This window comes from Lates calcarifer, linkage group LG2 (genome assembly GCF_001640805.2).
Source record: "Lates calcarifer isolate ASB-BC8 linkage group LG2, TLL_Latcal_v3, whole genome shotgun sequence".
In the NCBI taxonomy this organism is placed as follows: domain Eukaryota; kingdom Metazoa; phylum Chordata; class Actinopteri; family Centropomidae; genus Lates; species Lates calcarifer.
In genome coordinates this window covers 6,851,072-6,868,586 of record NC_066834.1, presented here as the reverse complement: position 1 = coordinate 6,868,586, position 17,515 = coordinate 6,851,072, and the positions used below count along the sequence as shown (strand labels likewise).

General features: G+C 40.2%; 3 protein-coding genes across 7 annotated transcripts; 2 read left to right on the top strand and 1 right to left on the bottom strand.

Moving 5' to 3' along the window:
• Positions 1–629: 629 nt before the first annotated feature.
• On the bottom strand, positions 630–5,795 carry LOC108887935 (BTB/POZ domain-containing protein 1). Of its 2 annotated transcripts, none has more exons than XM_018683641.2 (8): positions 5,149–5,795; positions 4,299–4,455; positions 3,016–3,121; positions 2,729–2,926; positions 2,366–2,558; positions 2,182–2,269; positions 1,574–1,720; positions 630–1,456 (listed from the first exon to the last, which is right to left on the bottom strand). In XM_018683641.2, exons 1-8 carry the CDS (start codon positions 5,595–5,597, stop codon positions 1,298–1,300), a joined length of 1,497 nt encoding a protein of 498 aa, XP_018539157.1. In that variant the 5' UTR covers positions 5,598–5,795; the 3' UTR covers positions 630–1,297. The 2 variants fall into 2 exon arrangements, with proteins under 2 accessions (XP_018539157.1, XP_018539159.1); XM_018683643.2 differs by having other exon boundaries at positions 2,366–2,495.
• Positions 5,796–6,292: 497 nt separating this feature from the next.
• On the top strand, positions 6,293–11,553 carry LOC108887936 (transmembrane 6 superfamily member 1). 4 transcript variants are annotated; one of them, XM_051074589.1, is made up of 11 exons: positions 6,293–6,431; positions 6,516–6,637; positions 6,779–6,882; positions 7,154–7,255; positions 7,344–7,443; positions 7,713–7,795; positions 8,031–8,149; positions 8,460–8,564; positions 8,652–8,744; positions 8,837–8,956; positions 10,874–11,553. In XM_051074589.1, the coding sequence occupies exons 2-11, from the start codon at positions 6,546–6,548 to the stop codon at positions 11,063–11,065; spliced, it is 1,110 nt and encodes a 369-aa protein (XP_050930546.1). In that variant the 5' UTR covers positions 6,293–6,431; positions 6,516–6,545; the 3' UTR covers positions 11,066–11,553. The 4 variants fall into 4 exon arrangements, with proteins under 4 accessions (XP_050930546.1, XP_018539162.1, XP_050930554.1 ...); XM_018683646.2 differs by lacking the exon at positions 7,154–7,255 and having other exon boundaries at positions 6,293–6,637; XM_051074597.1 differs by lacking the exons at positions 6,293–6,431; positions 7,154–7,255 and having other exon boundaries at positions 6,616–6,637; positions 7,340–7,443.
• Positions 11,554–11,986: 433 nt separating this feature from the next.
• zrsr2 (zinc finger (CCCH type), RNA-binding motif and serine/arginine rich 2) lies at positions 11,987–17,013 on the top strand. The gene is made up of 11 exons (XM_018683647.2): positions 11,987–12,270; positions 12,641–12,720; positions 12,823–12,913; positions 13,038–13,146; positions 13,830–13,916; positions 14,387–14,425; positions 14,947–15,077; positions 15,200–15,413; positions 15,592–15,647; positions 15,745–15,854; positions 15,964–17,013. The coding sequence occupies exons 1-11, from the start codon at positions 12,227–12,229 to the stop codon at positions 16,890–16,892; spliced, it is 1,890 nt and encodes a 629-aa protein (XP_018539163.1). The 5' UTR covers positions 11,987–12,226; the 3' UTR covers positions 16,893–17,013.
• Positions 17,014–17,515: the final 502 nt, after the last annotated feature.

Sequence of the window (17,515 nt, the reverse complement as noted above, 5' to 3'; positions counted from 1 at the left end):
ATTTTTCTTGGTCCTCTCTGTCTGTTAGAAAGGCTGTCTAAGTGGGCAGTCAGCAGGAGAAGCTCTCAGGTCCTGGTGACTCACCTGACAGCCTCTGTGGATCACTCTCCTCGTCAAAGCCCACTCACAGCCGTCTAAAGTGGCCCTGTATCTACTGCCTGTTGTATATGAATGTGCAGATTATGCAATTTAAGACTTCATCTCTGTTTCTGTAGACGCAGCCTTTGGAGGACAGCACTATATTATTTTCTTTTGGCACCGGCAGAATAAGAAAAGAGCACATCCAACTACATTTACTTTTTATGTAATTTAATGTAATGTAAAATAAATAACAATGTTTTAAATTATTTTCAATAATCAAAGGCCTGAAGAGGGAAATGAGATGTTGGTGTAGGAGACATTGTCCTTCTCACAATCCCTTAGGCTTGACCTCCAAGCTGGGAACCACTGGTCTTTCCTTTCCACTCTGCACTGAATCTGTTTAGTATAGCTGGCTGTGAAGACTATCTGGCATCACCTAGTGACAGGCAGAGGAATGATATCAGCTATACATAAATGGTTTCCCCAAGACCAACTTTATCAAAGGAAACAATCTTATTTTGGTCTTGCCACATTATTGCCAAAAAAAATGGGGGACAGGACTCCTTCCCATTTATTTATTTATTTTTTGTTTTTTGTTTTTTACATATTAAGTGCTAAGCAAACATGGAAGTCAGAATTTACAGCTTGTACCACTGGAAAAGTTACAGAACACACATGGATTCTTCATACAGTGCAAAAACAAAGTACTTAAAGACACCTGCTGAGTAAATGATAACAGTGCACAATAAAAAATATGCAAATATTATATTTTTGATAAATGCATCAGCAAAGAAAGACAAAATAAAATGAAATGGCATCAACCAACAAATGGCAGCTGTCTCTGTAGTTTCACTCGTCGTGCAGGATAAACTCTCGCACTGGCAGCTTACTGATAGTAACACACAAAGAGGACGTCAGTATTTAGATAATTAAAACTGATGATACAGTTTATGCCCAAAAAAACTGTTTTTTTGTCACACCAGAGCTGTGATTTTCACACAACTCTGACTGTTTCCACATTCCTGATCATGTCTGTACACCTTTATTGTAAGACAGATACACACATAAAACACACACACACACACACACACTCAAATACACACATTCTTTATTTCAAAGGATCATGAGGCACTATATATGTATCTCCAGCAATCCAGTCTTCCCAGCAGTCTGAGGTCTCGCTGGTTCAGTGTACCTGCATGACACAGAGTTAAGTCTAAGTGTAGTAGATGATCTCTGGTATCTGCCCGTCCTCCACTGATGTACCATTGTTATTTCCAGGCGAGCTAAAAAAGAGAAATGTCGTCTTGGTCCCTGTTGCTGATTCCTGGGTCACCTTCTTCAACCCTTTTGTGCCATAATGTGAGTCTGAGCCCTGAGTTATGATATTAAAAAAGAAAGAAAAAAGAAATTAAGGAGGTTAGTCCTAATCATTATCAAACCACATCACGTTCATTCATCCAATTTCGAAATACAGAAACATCAGACTGACCTTTAAGGTGGCACATGCAGTGTAGCTGACACTGGGTAGGATTTCCACAGGTTCTTTGAACATCACTCTGAACGTACTTGCTGTGCCATCACAGCTGAAACCTGTATCATTCTGGCCAAGTGTGATGCGTTTGTCGCTCTCTATGATCTACAGAAGATAATTTCTTTACTGAATGAACAACAAGGTGCAAATGAAAAATCTACTTTAAAACATCTTTAATATCTTTCTGTTTCTGAGTTCATCTGTATGGCAGTATAGGTTTCTGGTTGGTAACTGGAAGCACTGGCTGTACCTGAAATCATTTATTATCCACTATATATTCCCCTGTGTCAGTTTTTAGTGTTATCTAAATCATACCAGCTTTAGTTGGTTCAAAATGTACCACAGTGCATTGTGAAAGGTATTGCTGTCTGAGAAATCATTCCCTTGTCACTCATTTTAGTATTTTCTTGAGTCTGTATTTTCAAATGGACAATAAACTGGTGACAAGAATGTATGCCATGCGACAAAGGTCCCTGGAAATGACAGAGGCACCAGGTAAAATCGTTACTGTTGCTTTAATGACACCCAGCCCTTCCAAAAACTGTCACTTATGACGATCAAGTTACCTTTATGTTGACCTGATAGTCCGTGGGTCCATGTATTGAACCATACAAGCCAAAACCCACTATGGATATCCTTCTGTTAACATTGAATCTTTGGAGAGAGAAAGACAGAGAGAGAAAATGAGAAACATAACTTCAGATCAGTTTGTTTGTATTCGTAAGCGCCCACCAATGTTGATCATCTCACCTGATTCTGTCGCTGGTACCACTGTACCCCCATCGACTCTCAACCTGCTGGAATCTATTAATGCTGCACTCCTCCCCCCTGAGGCAGCAGCGGGGCCTGTCGATGTAGTCGACCCGTGGTTTGGGGTTTACTGTAAAGTGTAAAAACAGATTTACCACCTCCCGATCGAACAATATTCCAGACTGGGCAGGCCCTGTTGCACAAGAAAGAATATCAAACTGGTTTCTGTGGTTTGAGTTGTATGGACACATAAGGAACATGACGAATATGTTTATTAATGGTTGAACTGGTCAGTGTGGTGTTGAAAAAACAAACAAACATTGCAGCATGGGGAACAAGTTGTGTTTTTTATGATTCCCTTACCTGCAGCAAACTCCTCAACAGTCATGAGCGGAAAGCGGATAAGCGGCAGGGCTTTCCCCAGTACCTTCTGTTTGTTCTCCGAAGTGGGGGGAAGCTGTTGTCTATAACACTCGGCCTCTGCCCAGCGTACCACCGCCCCGAACAGACGGTTCTCCCTGATGCTGAGTGTGTCTCTCTCCAGCACTGCACATAACGTGTCTACGCACGCAAATACACAGAATATTCATCAGTTCACATCTAATCAAGCTGCAGAAAAAGGAAAAATCAGGTCAATAAGACTCACGTACCAAGGTCAATATCTGTAAAGCCCTCTGCGTTTATTGCATCTGCAGTGCTTTTGTCTATGGTGTCTAAGCAGAGACTGGCAAGCTGAGGCTCATCAAATAACCTTGCCTGTAATGAAAGCACAAAAGAGGCCACATAAGCATTTATTAGTCAGTTCTGGTCATATCCTTAATGTAAAGGACAACTCCTGCATTTTAAAAAAGTATGACAAGAGTAAAGGCCTTCATTTACTAAATATTGTGCAGGATTAATCCAAAAGATGTTTGGAGAAATAAATTGTCAATCTTAATAACAACACTGTAAGGACATTTTCCCATATCTTATATTCTAACATGATTTGTGAACTCAAATATTCAGGTTTCACAAATTAGGGTTTTTGGCAAAAATATCCTTCAAACATATCCTTCATGTTAATGAAATGTCAGTGTTAATGAAATTAGACTGAGCAGGCAAGCAATGACACTGTTAATTAAGAATACACTGCTGGGACTGTGTCTTTTGATTTAGGTGGTTTATAGATGACTCCGCTTTGTGTTGCGGTGTCTGACAAGAAGGAGTGGTTTTTGATCAGAAAGCAGCTGAGCAGGCACCCTGAAGGCGTAGCAGCAGAACAAAATCCTGAACCCAAACAAACAGCAGCATAAACCAAAAATAGAACCGCTAATGTCATAAAAAGTCAAACATCGACAGCTGTAAGATGGTCTGATGTGGACATAAAGAGAGAAAAATGGCTTCATCCTGCATTATAAGAGCTGCTGTCTGATAGTTTGCGGCAGACGGAAAGAACAATACACGACTGTTATTAAATTATTTCATATACTGCCACAGAAAACACTTTTAAAAATCAGATCAACTTTTATTGAAACCTTCTCTTCCTGCCCTGCTTTAAAAAAATTCTCTTATTTTGATGCCTTATGTCTTAAAGGGTGAGTCCATGTAAAAGAGTATGTATAATATACTGTATTTTCTCGCTCTTTCCTTTTGCTGCTCAAAGTATCAAAATGGGACTTTTTGTTAGAGAGTAGATCCAGTGAAAAAGATCGCATTAATGTGGTGCGTTTCTGGTAAGACATGCTGCTGCCAACTGTAATTTTTCAAGGCTTTGAGCTAAAGTATCAGAGTGTGTATGTGTTATGTTTTCGGGGCCAAAGAGACAAATATATTTTTTTTTATTTGTGTAAAGTGACATTAAAGGTGACAAACCAAATGCACACTTCAAATTGTATATTGCCAGAAAGTTAAGCGTTAAAGGACATACTATACAACAGATGTGACTGACACTAACCTGAGTGAGGAGCATAAATGCATTATCGGCTCTGAGGTGCTTGGTGAGGAACTCCACGCAGTGACCCTCCAAAGCAGGGACTGCATACTTCTTGGCTGTATACAGAGTCGTCATCACCGTCTCTGGACCGATGTGGACCTCATCAGAATAAAGGAACCTGTACAGAAGAAACAGGTGTTCATGTTGTTATCTGCAGTATAAATTCAGAAATGTTTAGCCATCACATCTCAGGCTGACAAATGTCAAAATATATATGTATCAAACCTCAGCACTTCTCTGGCACCAAATACACCAAATGTCTGGTCAGACTTATAGTCTTGTTTACTTATTCTCCCATCCATCAATTTTAGACTGCATTTCTTCAGGTAATATCTCTTGTATAGCTGCTCATCTTCAGAACTTGTATAATTTGAAATGTTTTGCTTCTTCTGCTAAACGGGGGGTTTATAGATCAACACTTTTTTCATATCTTAAAATAAGTTATATGACTTGATTGGCATTTAAGGACCAACAGTCCAAAACCTAAAGATAGTCAGTTCATTATCAAATTAAACAAAGAATAACAGCAAATCCTCACAAAATATTAAAAGATGGAATCTGAGACTATGTACATTTTTTGATTTAATCTTTTGAGACTTGATTTAATTAGACTAAATGACTTGTTTTTGTCTTGTATTGTGTATGCCTACAACGATCAAGAGATTACTACAATTTTACTACAAACTCTGGTACAGTCATGATGTTCCCATTTACTTATTCACAGCGTGCACGGCATTAATTAAACTACATTCTCCGTCAAATGTTAGTGAGGCTGGAGGTTGGTGGAGGTTCAGGTAAACACCTGTCCTACCTGAGCAGGGCGAGAAAGGCTGCCGGCTCCACATCGGGCAGCTCTATTTCAGCCGAGGTGGTGGCCATGCCTCCGTTGAACATGGCATCGAAAACAGCACTGCCAGCGGCCAGGACGAATTTATGGGCCGGTATCCTCTGGGCCTGTCTACCCTTCCCCACTATGAACCTGACGTCGCTGAGCAGCTCGTTGTTGAAGAGGAAGGCGAAGCGCTCCTTCAGGGAGCTCTTCGTCGCCTGCCAGTTGTACATGGGCTCCCGGTGAAGGCCGAGGACAGGCGGGGAGGCGGGCGGTGCAGAACCGGAGGCTGGCACGTTGGAGATTGCTGCTGCTGCTGCTGCTGCGGCGGCGGCGGCTCCAGACTGAGCCGAGTTAGATGCTGCCTCCTGACCGTCATGGTTTGACGCCAAGCCGCCGACACCGACGCTGCCGCCGTTCCCGGTCGCCATAACAACACACTTCTATGTTTTTTAAACTTCTATTTCCACAGTGTACTGTTACCGACACACGAACATGCACCGACTGTACCGTGTGTGCTGTTATTTATTTACGTTGTATCCATCGCCATGGACGCCATCACTCCTTCATGCGTAGCTCACCTGCTAGCCTGCGTCTCTCCAGAAATGACGCAGACGTACACTTCCTCAACAACACTGCTACTGCTGCTTCTTCCTCTTCTTCGTGATTATCGGACTTCAAACCGGGTGATACCGCCACCTACTGTGTCGGAGTTTGTAGACTCATTGTATTAAACCACCTGAATATTGACGCCAATTTAGCTAGAAACGTTATAAGGGAGGAGGACTTTGATATTGCCTTGTAAAATGCATTTTATTTGTTTGTTTGTTTGTTTGTTTTTTGCCTGTTTCAAGTTCTCCAATCGACCGCTAGATGTCAGTGTCTACACTTTCATTAGAGCACACACACACACACACACACACACACACACACACACTCCTTTGTAGATTATTTATAGATGATGATAAATAATAAAAAAAAACAATTAATTGTAATTATTCTGCTAAGCACTGTAACGTAGGATCACAATGAGCATGAACAGCTGTGACATGAGGGAGGTTTCACCCTTGTGTGTGTGTATGTGTGTGTGTGTGTGTGTGTGAGAGAGAGAGAGAGAGAGAGAGAGAGAGAGAGAGAGAGAGAAGGTGGGAGGAAGAGAAGTGGTGAAAGAGAGAGGGAGTGAAAGCGAGAAAGACCAGAAGAACAAGACAGAACATGCACTCTGGAGCTGAGTTGCAAGTGTTGTTTGCATTGCTGAGCTTACTGTGAGATTTCCCCCCATTCTTTGAAATATGACTCGCAGACTAGATATCAAAGTTTTTTGCGGTTGAATCATTTTAAATTCTCAGGCAAGACAAATTGCTCAAAGCTGTTCCGCAATGAGCGCGTCTGCAGGGACGGGGGTGTTCGTGCTCTCCTTGATGTCCATCCCCATCTGCTACTTGTTCAACTCCTTCATTTACAGTCACAGGTGAGTGAGAAAACGTCTTTATCTTTTCATCAATATTACCTCTAGTTAAAATACTGTGACTCTACCAGCGGAGCATCAACTAGCATCATTTGAAAACTATCAGATTTTTTTAAAATATGCATTTTTTGACATTGCATTTAGTACTGATGCTTTCTTCTTCGCTGGATGTACAACAGTCCTCATCTTGGCCATTTCAACCAGATTTATGATCAAGAAGAAGGCACCTGTAGATCCTCTCTTCTATGGTATGAATTCTCAAATGCATGTCTTTTCAGTCTTTAGAGAGGAATATGAATTTTGTACCCAGTCATGAGCCAGAAATCACATGGTCCTGTTTGAATTTTGAATTTAAAAAAAGCATATCTGAATGTGTACACAGCACATAATGTTTGCATGTTGTTCATTTCAGATAGGAATTTGTAGGTCCATGCTTATAGGAGTCAATAAACAAACTAGTATTTGCTCTAATTTGTCACACGATCTAAATAAATGAAACACATGCACCTGTCTGTGCAGTGTTTGCAGTGTATACATTCCTCAGTGTGGTGAATCTGATCATTGGGCTGGAGCAGGACAACATCATTGATGGATTTGTGACATTTTACCTCAAAGAGGCAAGTGTTGTGCTGTGTGTCCTGTTTGTGAATGACCTGTATGTCTCTCCACGTTCATTCTTGCTGATAAATCTACCCTGTGTTTCAGGCAGATCCACATATTAATACAGCACATGGGCACATGATCTCCTATTGGGATGGCTGTGTGCACTATCTCATGTATCTGCTCATGATTGCTGCTATTACATGGGGGTAAGGGCTGCATTGTTCACAAGGCTGTTTACCACAGCTGCATCACTAAATATGGGGAAATATACCCATAATTTTCCTTATACTGTATTAAGGTGTGTGCAATATTATTTGTTCAGATAGATTTCCACACTATCATGTCAAGTCTAATAAAGGAAAGTGTCTCTCTCAGTGTACTTTGTTGAAGCTTACACAACTTATTTGTCTGAATCTTTGGAAGTATAATGTGCTCATCTGGCTTTGACAATGGCAGTGTTACGTGGTTTGCACAGGGACAGTTACCGAGCCATTGGACTCTACTGGGTGGGATCTTTTCTTATGCGTGCCATAGTCTACATTCTTGGGAATGCTGTGGGTAAGTACACTAAAAATAATGTGATGCTTTTAGATGGCTAGTGTAGGGTAGCCCATGTAACTCCCTGCACACAATTCCCCTTAGAAAACTACAATGGTCTGAACTTTGGTCTTTTAATTTTTTTGTAAACTAGATGTGAAACAGAGGCATATTTTACTGCAAGTACTGGTACATTTAGTGATTTGTTTGGTGCCTTTCCCACAGTGAGATATAGCCTTGCTCTGTCTTTTCCCAGGGAAATATGGGACCCAGGTTGGTCCTCTGTTCTTCCTCCACATGCTGTATATCTCAGTATCTGTCTGTGCCTGTTTCCATATCTTCAGCCAGCCATCTACACAGGACGTTCAGCTGACAGTAAGTCAGGATCAAAACCGGCATTAATTACAATAACAAATATTATATTCAATATCCCCATTCATAGCTTTTAATGGGCTGTGGGCTGAGGAAATTTACAGTGCAGTGTCTCTTGGCTCTGATCTATCCAAGCTTCACAGACTGTTGTGTGGCTCGAGGCAGATGTAATGTAGATTCTCTGTTGTCAAATTGAACTCCAGGCATTTGTTTTTGTCATACATCTTTAGCATCTGTCAGTGTGTGAAAGAGCTGGAACGTTCCTGAAAGAGAGCAAAGTTTGAATGTCACAATGTTGCTCTCTCTCCATCAGAGTGTCCAGGAGACCAAAAGAAAAAGTTTACTTCACAGACCTCTGGACTTACTGTTCATTATCTACCTCATCCCCGCTTTGGCTTTCTGTGTCTTCAGAGGCCTGGTAGGAAACTCTGAGATGATCTACTGCCCAAACACACAGACTTTCTTTATGTGGAGTGCGTCTTTACGTTAACTGTCTGTGTTTTAGGTTGCTCTGGACTGTTCCAGCAAATTTTGTCAAGACTACACACAACAGTATGAGCCTTACCTGAAAGACCCCTCAGCCTATCCTAAAGTTCAGGTGAGTCAGTGACGTTGAACTTGGCAGAACTTCATCTTAACACTGTCATTACATGAATCTCTGAAGCAGTGAACTGTATCCATGTTTGTCAGATGCTGGTGAGCATGCTGTACTCTGTCCCATACTACATCATTACTCTCTATGGACTGTTGGTCCCAGGATGTGAGTGGATGCCAGACCTGACTCTTGTACACTCAGGAGCCCTGGCACAGGTATGTACTGTACCGCTGGTCATACCTATCTCCCAGCTGGTGACAAGGCCTGCACACCCACACAGGTGTTCTCACTTTCTGGCTGATTAGATGCATGTTTTTAGTTGAAGTTAGACAGAGCCCTGCTTTGTCTGCACGTACAGTGTCATCAGTTCATCAGTGATGACTGCAAACACTTGTGTGTGTGGACCATAGGTGTTTAGGACTTTTAAAGCTCCCAGACTTTGGAACACTTATTCACAATTTTTTTTAAAAATAAGAAATCTTTTATAGATGTAGAATTTTCTTCTTGTTTTACTATTCCACTTTTGCAAATTTAGAAGAATAAGTACTTAAAGCATTCATTTTCAGGTATATTGATTTTCCTCAAAGTGCATCTGTGTCTATTTTAGTTGAATTACTGAGTCCTTAATCTCTAATGCCCTTTATAATAATAGTAAAAACAAAAATAGGGTTCTCTGCACATCTTCCAGCAAAATGCAGCTGAATCAGCTACTTCTTTGCAAAAAAAAGGAACCGGGGCACACAAATTAATTCACACCCTTTAATTGTGCAATCAGACTAATGTTTCGACGACACCCTGTCTTAATCAAAGTTGACTGATGACACAGAAAATAGTCTGGAGTATCCTTAAGATAGAGAAATAATAGCTTGAGTTTGACATCCAGACCCTTTGGTGGTTGTCAGCATTTATAGTTGTGTGTAAAATATTTTCTTTTCCCTACATGACATCATCATTCCATGTAGATTAGGTAGAGAGGGCATTTGGCCAAGTTGGGACTGCTCCCTAACTTCCTCCTCTATGTAGTGGTTGCAGATTGGTTGCTGTTGATAGATTAACTGGCAGCGGCTTTGCATGAACAGATATGATCTAATTCAGTGGCATACACAATATATCTGTTCACATCTAAAGGTGGAAACTCTGCAGAGTGTTGGGAACAGCTAGTGTGCCAATCACATCTCCACAACACAAAGCAGCTATTGTGTTTGAGCTGCAGGCTGGCTTGTCACTCACCAGCAGGATAAGGGCAGAAGCTGACTTCAGACCAGGAGGAATGGCGGTATTGGTGGTATTCACTTAAATGTCAGCTGTTCGGCCAGGCTATAAATAGGACAACTGATGCTCCGACAGCCGTGGTTGCTATGAAACACATCATGTGTCTCTTTTCAGGAACTTTCTATGAAAAGGTAACTGGCAGGAGTCTGTGAGATTGAAAAATATTTGAGGATGAGCGGCAAAACAAGTTTGTCCAGTTTTGATGGGTCACCAGTCCATTAAAGGCGTAATCCACCCTAAAACAATCAAGCTTATTTTGTTGTTTTACTTGTGCTTTCTTTCATTTATTCCTCTGTATGAACTGTTAAATGTAGATAATGTGATGTTTTGTGAAGATGTTTCAAACACTGCTACAAAGGAATTTGGTAGCATACCTTTTTAGCAAGCATCTAGAATTTGGTAACAGAGGATTTTCTTCCAGGCTCACAGTTTTGCACTGATATTAAATACATTAATGGAGATTAACTGTTTTGTAGAGGAGTCAAAGATAGCAGACCCCACAAATGATCTCATCAGACTAGAATGCAATGCAGCAACATGACTCATTTTAGATCAAAGAAATGATAATTCTTGGAAATATACAGCACTTCAAAACACAACAAACAAATGAAAAAAAATCTGAATGAATGGTAATAATACTTGGAAAACTGAAAAATCAATCCCAAACTTCTTTACATAATAAAAGTAGTATTTTTCAGATATTACTGAGACATCAGACATCAAAATATCATTGGAAATATATCAAAATGTCATGAGAAGGGGATGGTGTTAATAATCTTTGTTCGTGTTAATAATCTAACTGAAGATTTTAGTAATCACTATCATTTTCCCCATTTGTCTCTCTTTGCTTTACTTCACAGGCTCAGTTCTCTCATATCGGTGCATCTCTTCACACACGGACACCATTCTCCTACAGAGTGCCTGCTGACAGCCAGCCAGTCTTCTTGCTGATCAATGTCCTGTACGCTCTGGTGCCTCAGGCTCTGTGCTACCGCTGTTGCACCAGGCCAGCCTTCTTTCTCAGGCCAGCGCCAGAGAAGAAAAATGAATGAGTGCCAGAGAGAGAGAGAGCACCAGGGATGTCAAGAATGCCTAAGTAAAAGGCTGAAGTACTTGCAAAGTACTGCTCTGCCTTTGAAGTCATTAGCAGTTGTACCACCTGTAACCTTAATGAGACTAAGAGGGATTACTGGAAATATGACAAAATACTCTAGTGTCAGCAGAGTTTGTGTCGGCTGGTAATTCACGTTCTACTGCTTACTTTGAAAATGTGTAAATACGTTTAAAAAAAATAAAGAAAACCCCCCCCAAAAAATAAGTTGTGTTAAAAGCAGCAGCAAGCACAGGAAAGCACACTCAGTGTCACAGTACATACAACAGACCTGTGTGTAGGATTCAAACTTATTGATAATACTCATTGTGTTCTTATATTTTTGGTAAGTTTTTTTGGATACAAAAACTGTTTTCTTTTTGACACTGAGGGGTCTGTGCAGTGCCTTCTAGGCAGTGGTTTGGGAAATAAAGAATTAATTCACGTGTAGACCTGTGTGTTTCATTAAGTGCAGTTGTAGTAGTTAGAAACATTTAAGGTCTGTCAGTGTCATACTACAAATTTATTATAAAATTTGAAGACAGTAGTCACACTGAAATAATATGCAATCATTTTTATCCTGTCATTTTTTTACATTTTATTTTCAGTGAGACTAACTGACTAAGTCTATGGGAACGTTACTGTCGCCGGATACTGTATTTTTTCTCAATGGATTTTTACACTCACTAATGTGCAGATTTATGTTTTTAATGGAAAACCGTTCGTTAAAGGTGTAAAAAAAGAAAAAAAGAAAAAAAAAACAAATGTTTTTGGCACATTTTTTCTAAATTTCTCTAAAAAAACAATTAAAGAAAGGAAGAAAGAAAGAAAGTTAATAAAGTTTTTTTTTTTTTGAACCGGTAGTACTTTAAGCTAACTCCACCTCTTCCTCTCCTTTTCAGGACCAAAACAACTACACATGTATTAAGCTAGCTAAAGTTTTCAACAACCTGGAATTATTTAGTTATATTACTGTATTGATAAACACATATCGATTTCTGGAACAACTCATCCAGTCAAGAGGATGTTAAGATTTGGTCTTATGTATTTTATCTAAACGCTGATGAGAGGAAACAGCGAACCAAAATTAATCGTGCTAACTAGCTAGCTGCCGTTAGCAGTGATGGCAGCGTCCATCCCTCCACCGATCTCTGCTCCCGTGTTAAGGTTTGTGTTTCTCTTTTAGACCTTATAGTATATAAACTGATAATAATAGTATAGTCTATATTTCTTTACAATGCTGTAACAATGTGGCAGTCCTACTAACACTGTGGTTTTAAAGATTACTGTTAAACGTTAGCCACCGTGGTTACAGCTTAAAACCCCAACCCTCACAATATTTACCGTGTGTTGTTTTTCTAATGTTCATCACCGGTTTTTATCTTTTCTTTCTACTCTTGCTAACCTGGATCCTGCTTAATAATGTTATTACTTACACCTGTATAAGACAGTGAAAAGGGTCTGATTATATATAATTGTACTCCCCTAGTTGTTAATGTTAAGGACGTTATTTCAGCTGTCGTCTTTTTCGTTTTAGTCAAAAGCAACGCAGAGCTGCTCAGAGGAAAGACAGAAGAAAACGGAAACGCCAAGCTCTCGCCCAAGCCAGGGAATGTGGTACGGAGACAGCTGCCATATTAGTGTTGTTATCACATACAATGAACTGTCGTGTCTACAGCTGTATTTGCCAGATTAATTACAACATTTACTCTGTTCCAGAGCTAAAAAATGGAGCAGTCTGTGCACCTGAAGATGAAGAAGAAGTGAATGATGAAGATGATGAGGGCAACGATGTTGCTGAAGCAGAAAGGTAATACTAATCCTAATGTCACTCTGCAGTCCTGCAGCTGCACAATACATAGTGCAGACACCTTGCACAGGTTTTATTAACCTTCCCTGTATCTGATTTGTATCTGGTGTGTGTGTGTTCTTAGACTGCGGTTACATGAAGAGTGGTTGGAAAGAGAGAGGCTCGCTCAGGATGAATTCAGGCTGAGGTCTGAGAGGGAGGAAGCTGCAAGGAAAAGAAAAGAGGAGGAGGAGGTAACCTGCTATTTACATCCATCATATAGAGAATGTACAATTTCTGAAAAGATATATACATGTGTTCACATTGATGATGTACTACGGCAGTCTGCTGATTCACGACTTTATTACTAGTGGTGGGGGTGGGATGTCTGGTCAGGACACAGGGTCTCGACCTGGTTTTGTAAAGCTTTACTGAAGACGTAAAGGATCATTTCAGTGATTTCCAGTAATCAACAAACTCAGTGGGGCACCAAGTGTGTGTTAATCTGCTTGCACAGTTTATTTCCCACTTCTAAAAACAACAATGTCCAGTGTCCAGCTGTTCAAGAAGATTACTGAGCCATTTTTACAAAATGAAATTCTATATTGTGAGCTGTTTATAAAGATTTACATCTTTGCTAGGAATGTTTGGGCTTGGATCTGAATACTACAGACAGGATAGGAAACTAACAAATAGTTGTTTTTGGCCTTTTCATGGAAAATGTTGTTAGCCAAATGAAGAACAACTCTTTCAAGGTATTAGGTACAAATTTTTCACAGTCCTTCACTCACATTGGACTACCACAATTTACAATTTACTCCAGATTATATGAATAATTGGAACCTGACACAGAGGAACTACCATTTGCTTTGTTTGACCGATTATTTCTTAACAAAATTTTAATATTCACTGGCTGCATGTCATTTTGTGTTCACAGCGGATGATAAAGGAGGAATGGGAGGCACAGCAGAGGAAAGAACGAGAAGAAAAAGAGCAGAAGCAGCAGGAGAAACGAGACAGAGAGGTGAAACGGGCCCCAGGAGGATAGAAACAAAAAGAAATATATCCTCTTCTACTTAAATATGAGTATTTACACTGTCCAATCAAAAGGAAAGATCAAGATAATCATACAGCTAAACATATCCCATGAGCTGTTTCTTTTGTGAAATGTGATTTTGCTTTGTGCGTGGTTCTTTGAAAAAAAAAAAAAGTTTTCCTTGACTCGGTGGCACATGCAACCATCCTACTCCTTAACTAATCCGTACAGCACCTTCAGCTCTCACAGCGAGGATGTATCTTTTACTTTGTGTGACAACTGTCTGTGAAATTCCTTTGACAAGAGTTCAGAAATCTTGAAATGGTCCCTCTTAAATGCCAGTTATGTTTTGTGCCTATGAGTCATTGTGAATGTGGTCTTAACCCACAATAACAGACATGCTGCAGTATGTTGACCTCTACACATTTTCACCAGCCGTGTCTTTACACCATTTGTAGGAGGCTGTTCAGAAAATGTTGGATGAAGCTGAAAATCAGGTATGAACACACATGAATATGAAGTGTCATATATTTACCTTCTTCACAATCCATATGATACATGAGTAAAAGTCCATAAGGATACATTTTTATATCAGCAAAATATATGTTTTGAGGGTAAAAGTTGGTGGGTATATTAAGTAGTATATTGTATGTCCAATGAGGTAAAAGTCAGATTTATTTGTATGCAAGTTCAGTTAAACTTGAGACAAAATGATGGAAAGGCTAAGAGAGAGAATCCGTCTAGAGCCTGTCCAATAAATTAGCCAGACTGGCTGATATCAGCTCATTGTAGATATATTGCATATGTGTCTGATGATAAGTAACAAGAACAACAAAGTACTTATGTCTTTGCACTAATATTGAAATAATATCTCTATTACACTGTGACAAGCCTTTTGACCGTGTAGAAAACTAAAAGTGAAGAGTTATTTGAGATGTAGAATTTTCATAGCATCTTACTTAGTTTAAAGTCAAACTATACAGTATATATACTTTTTTGTTCATGTTCTCTCTTCTAGCTAGATAATAGAGGACCGTGGATGAACCCTGAAGCTCCTGTGACAGAAAACTCTGAGAACTTTGGGACAGAGCGCGACGTAGCCAACTGTCCTTTCTTCCTAAAGACTGGAGCATGTCGATTTGGAGACAGGTACTGTCTGTTTCTCTTTTGACGTGACTTGCTACATTGAACTCATAAATGTGCTATTTGAGTGGTGTTTGAATGGATCTGCAGACACATTTCCCACATCTCTTCTGTCTCTTGGAGTCCAGATGTTCTCGGAAGCACGTTTATCCCACAGCCAGTCCGACTCTGATGATCCGCGGTATGTTTAGAACATTTGGCATGGAGGAGTCACGCCGCGATGATTACGACATAGATGCCTGTTTGGAGCACAGCGAGGAGGAGCTACAGGAGTCTTTCCTGGAGTTCTACCATGATGTACTGCCAGAGTTCAAGAGTGTCGGCAAGGTGCTTCAATTCAAGGTAAGGTGAGATCAGGACGGTTTGTGAAGTCATCTGATTTCTCTTCTCTTAGTATAGTATACTCTTAGTATACTACATTTTTTGTCTTTTAACTGGGAAATGAAGTAAAATGATCTTTAAGGTGTATATGAAATAGTCTTTGTGATGTGTCACCAGATCTCTCTCTTTTCTTTTTTAGGTCAGCTGCAATTACGAAACACACCTGAGGGGAAATGTTTATATTCAGTTTGACACGTAAGTTGTCACACTATCGATCTGTGACATGTTCTAAATAAATTAACTGTTCATTGTTTGAATGTTTTGATAAAACAACTGTTTATTGTCTGTGCAGAGAGGAGCAGTGTAAAGAAGCCTTCATCAAGTTCAATGGGAGGTGGTATGCAGGCCGGCAGCTTCATTGTGAGATATGTCCTGTGACACGATGGAAGAATGCTATATGTGGTGAGTAACTTTTTTATACTGATATGAGCAGTTTTACTAATTTACTGCAGAGGTACAAGATTCAGTTCGGTGTATTAACTGCCTTGCTCATGTTTTTTTTTCCCCTCAGGATTGTTTGACAGGCAGAAGTGCCCCAAAGGGAAGCACTGCAACTTCCTGCATGTATTTCGAAACCCAGGCAATGAATTCTGGGAGGCCGACAGGGACCTGCACATGTCACCAGACCGCAGCGTCAGGGGGAGTCGCAGAGACAGTTGGCATTCAGAGCGATATGGAGACCGTTCGTGGAGGCAGCGTCACTGCAGCAGAAGCCCACCGAGATCGGAGAGATCCCACAGCAGACGGGAGGACAGCAGGCGGAGGAGCAGGAGTCGGGAGAGGAGGTCCTCCCACCAGGATAGAGAGGACAAGTGGTCATCCAGATCCAGACACAGGGATAGGAGTAAAGATAGGTATCGGAGCAGAAGTAGAGACAGATCGAGGAGTAGAAGTAGAGACAGAGAGCAAGACAGGCTGAGAAACAGGAACAGAGATAAAGGCAGGGAGCACAAGTATAGGAATAGAAGTGAAGAGAGAGACAGCAGAGACAAAGATGAAGACACCCACAGAGGAGTGAGAGAGAGGTCGAGAAGCACAAGCAGAGAGAGGAAAAGAAACAAGGAAGGTAGAGACAGGAGCCCCAAGAACAAAAGTCTGAAAACTGACGATGACGATGATATGAACACACACCGCCGCCACAAACACTCTAAAAAGAGCAAGAAAAAAAGCAAGAAGAAGCATAAGAAGAAAAGCCATTTGCCTGAAGGGAAAACTTCATCAGGAGAGTCAGAAAGGGAGAAAGAGTCAGAGGAAGAGGTGGAGAACAATTCTGCAGTGAGTCCCAGTGGAGAGATGAATGAAACAGAGCTAATTCTGAAAAACAGCAATGGAGAAGAGAGTGTTGACACTGAGAAGAAATTAAGTTCTGAGGTGAAAAGTGAGCAGTCCAACACAGAAATACCAATGAGCGTGGAAACAGTGAACTCTGTGAATGTGTAAGGGGGTGGGTAATAATTCTTTTGGAGTAAGTTAGCAACCATCACCAGTATGTGCATATGTGAATATTTTGGATCTACATGGTTTTTGTCCCATGTAAATAAAATATAAAACAAAAGATCAACTCATGGGTTCTCTTTTTTTGAATACATTTATTTGTTAATAACTTTCAAATATAAGAAAAAATGTTGGCAAATGTGTTGGCAGTGTTTAATACAAAAGTAAGTGATTTCTTTTACACAAATCAAAGATGAGCCCCTTTGATAACTTGAATATAAATGTTCAATGAAAATACTGGTTTATAATAATGGTTTTAAGAATGCAGATAAAAAAAATTGGACTGCAGTACAGTTTGGAATGAGCATCTGTTCATAGCTTGTTGACTTGTTTTCCTGCATCTTACTGACAAGTGAACAAGCTGACAGTGATGAATATTAATGATGTACCCTGATATGTGCAGCTCATCCTCCTACATTCCTACTCCATAAAGAAACTCAGGATACACCTGTCTTTAAATGGACTGGAATAATTACGTAATACTGGTATACTGTGGCCAAATAACCCCCACATATATTTTTTAGTCAACCTAAATCCCTTTTCTGCCATGTTGGCCTTCCATAGACACC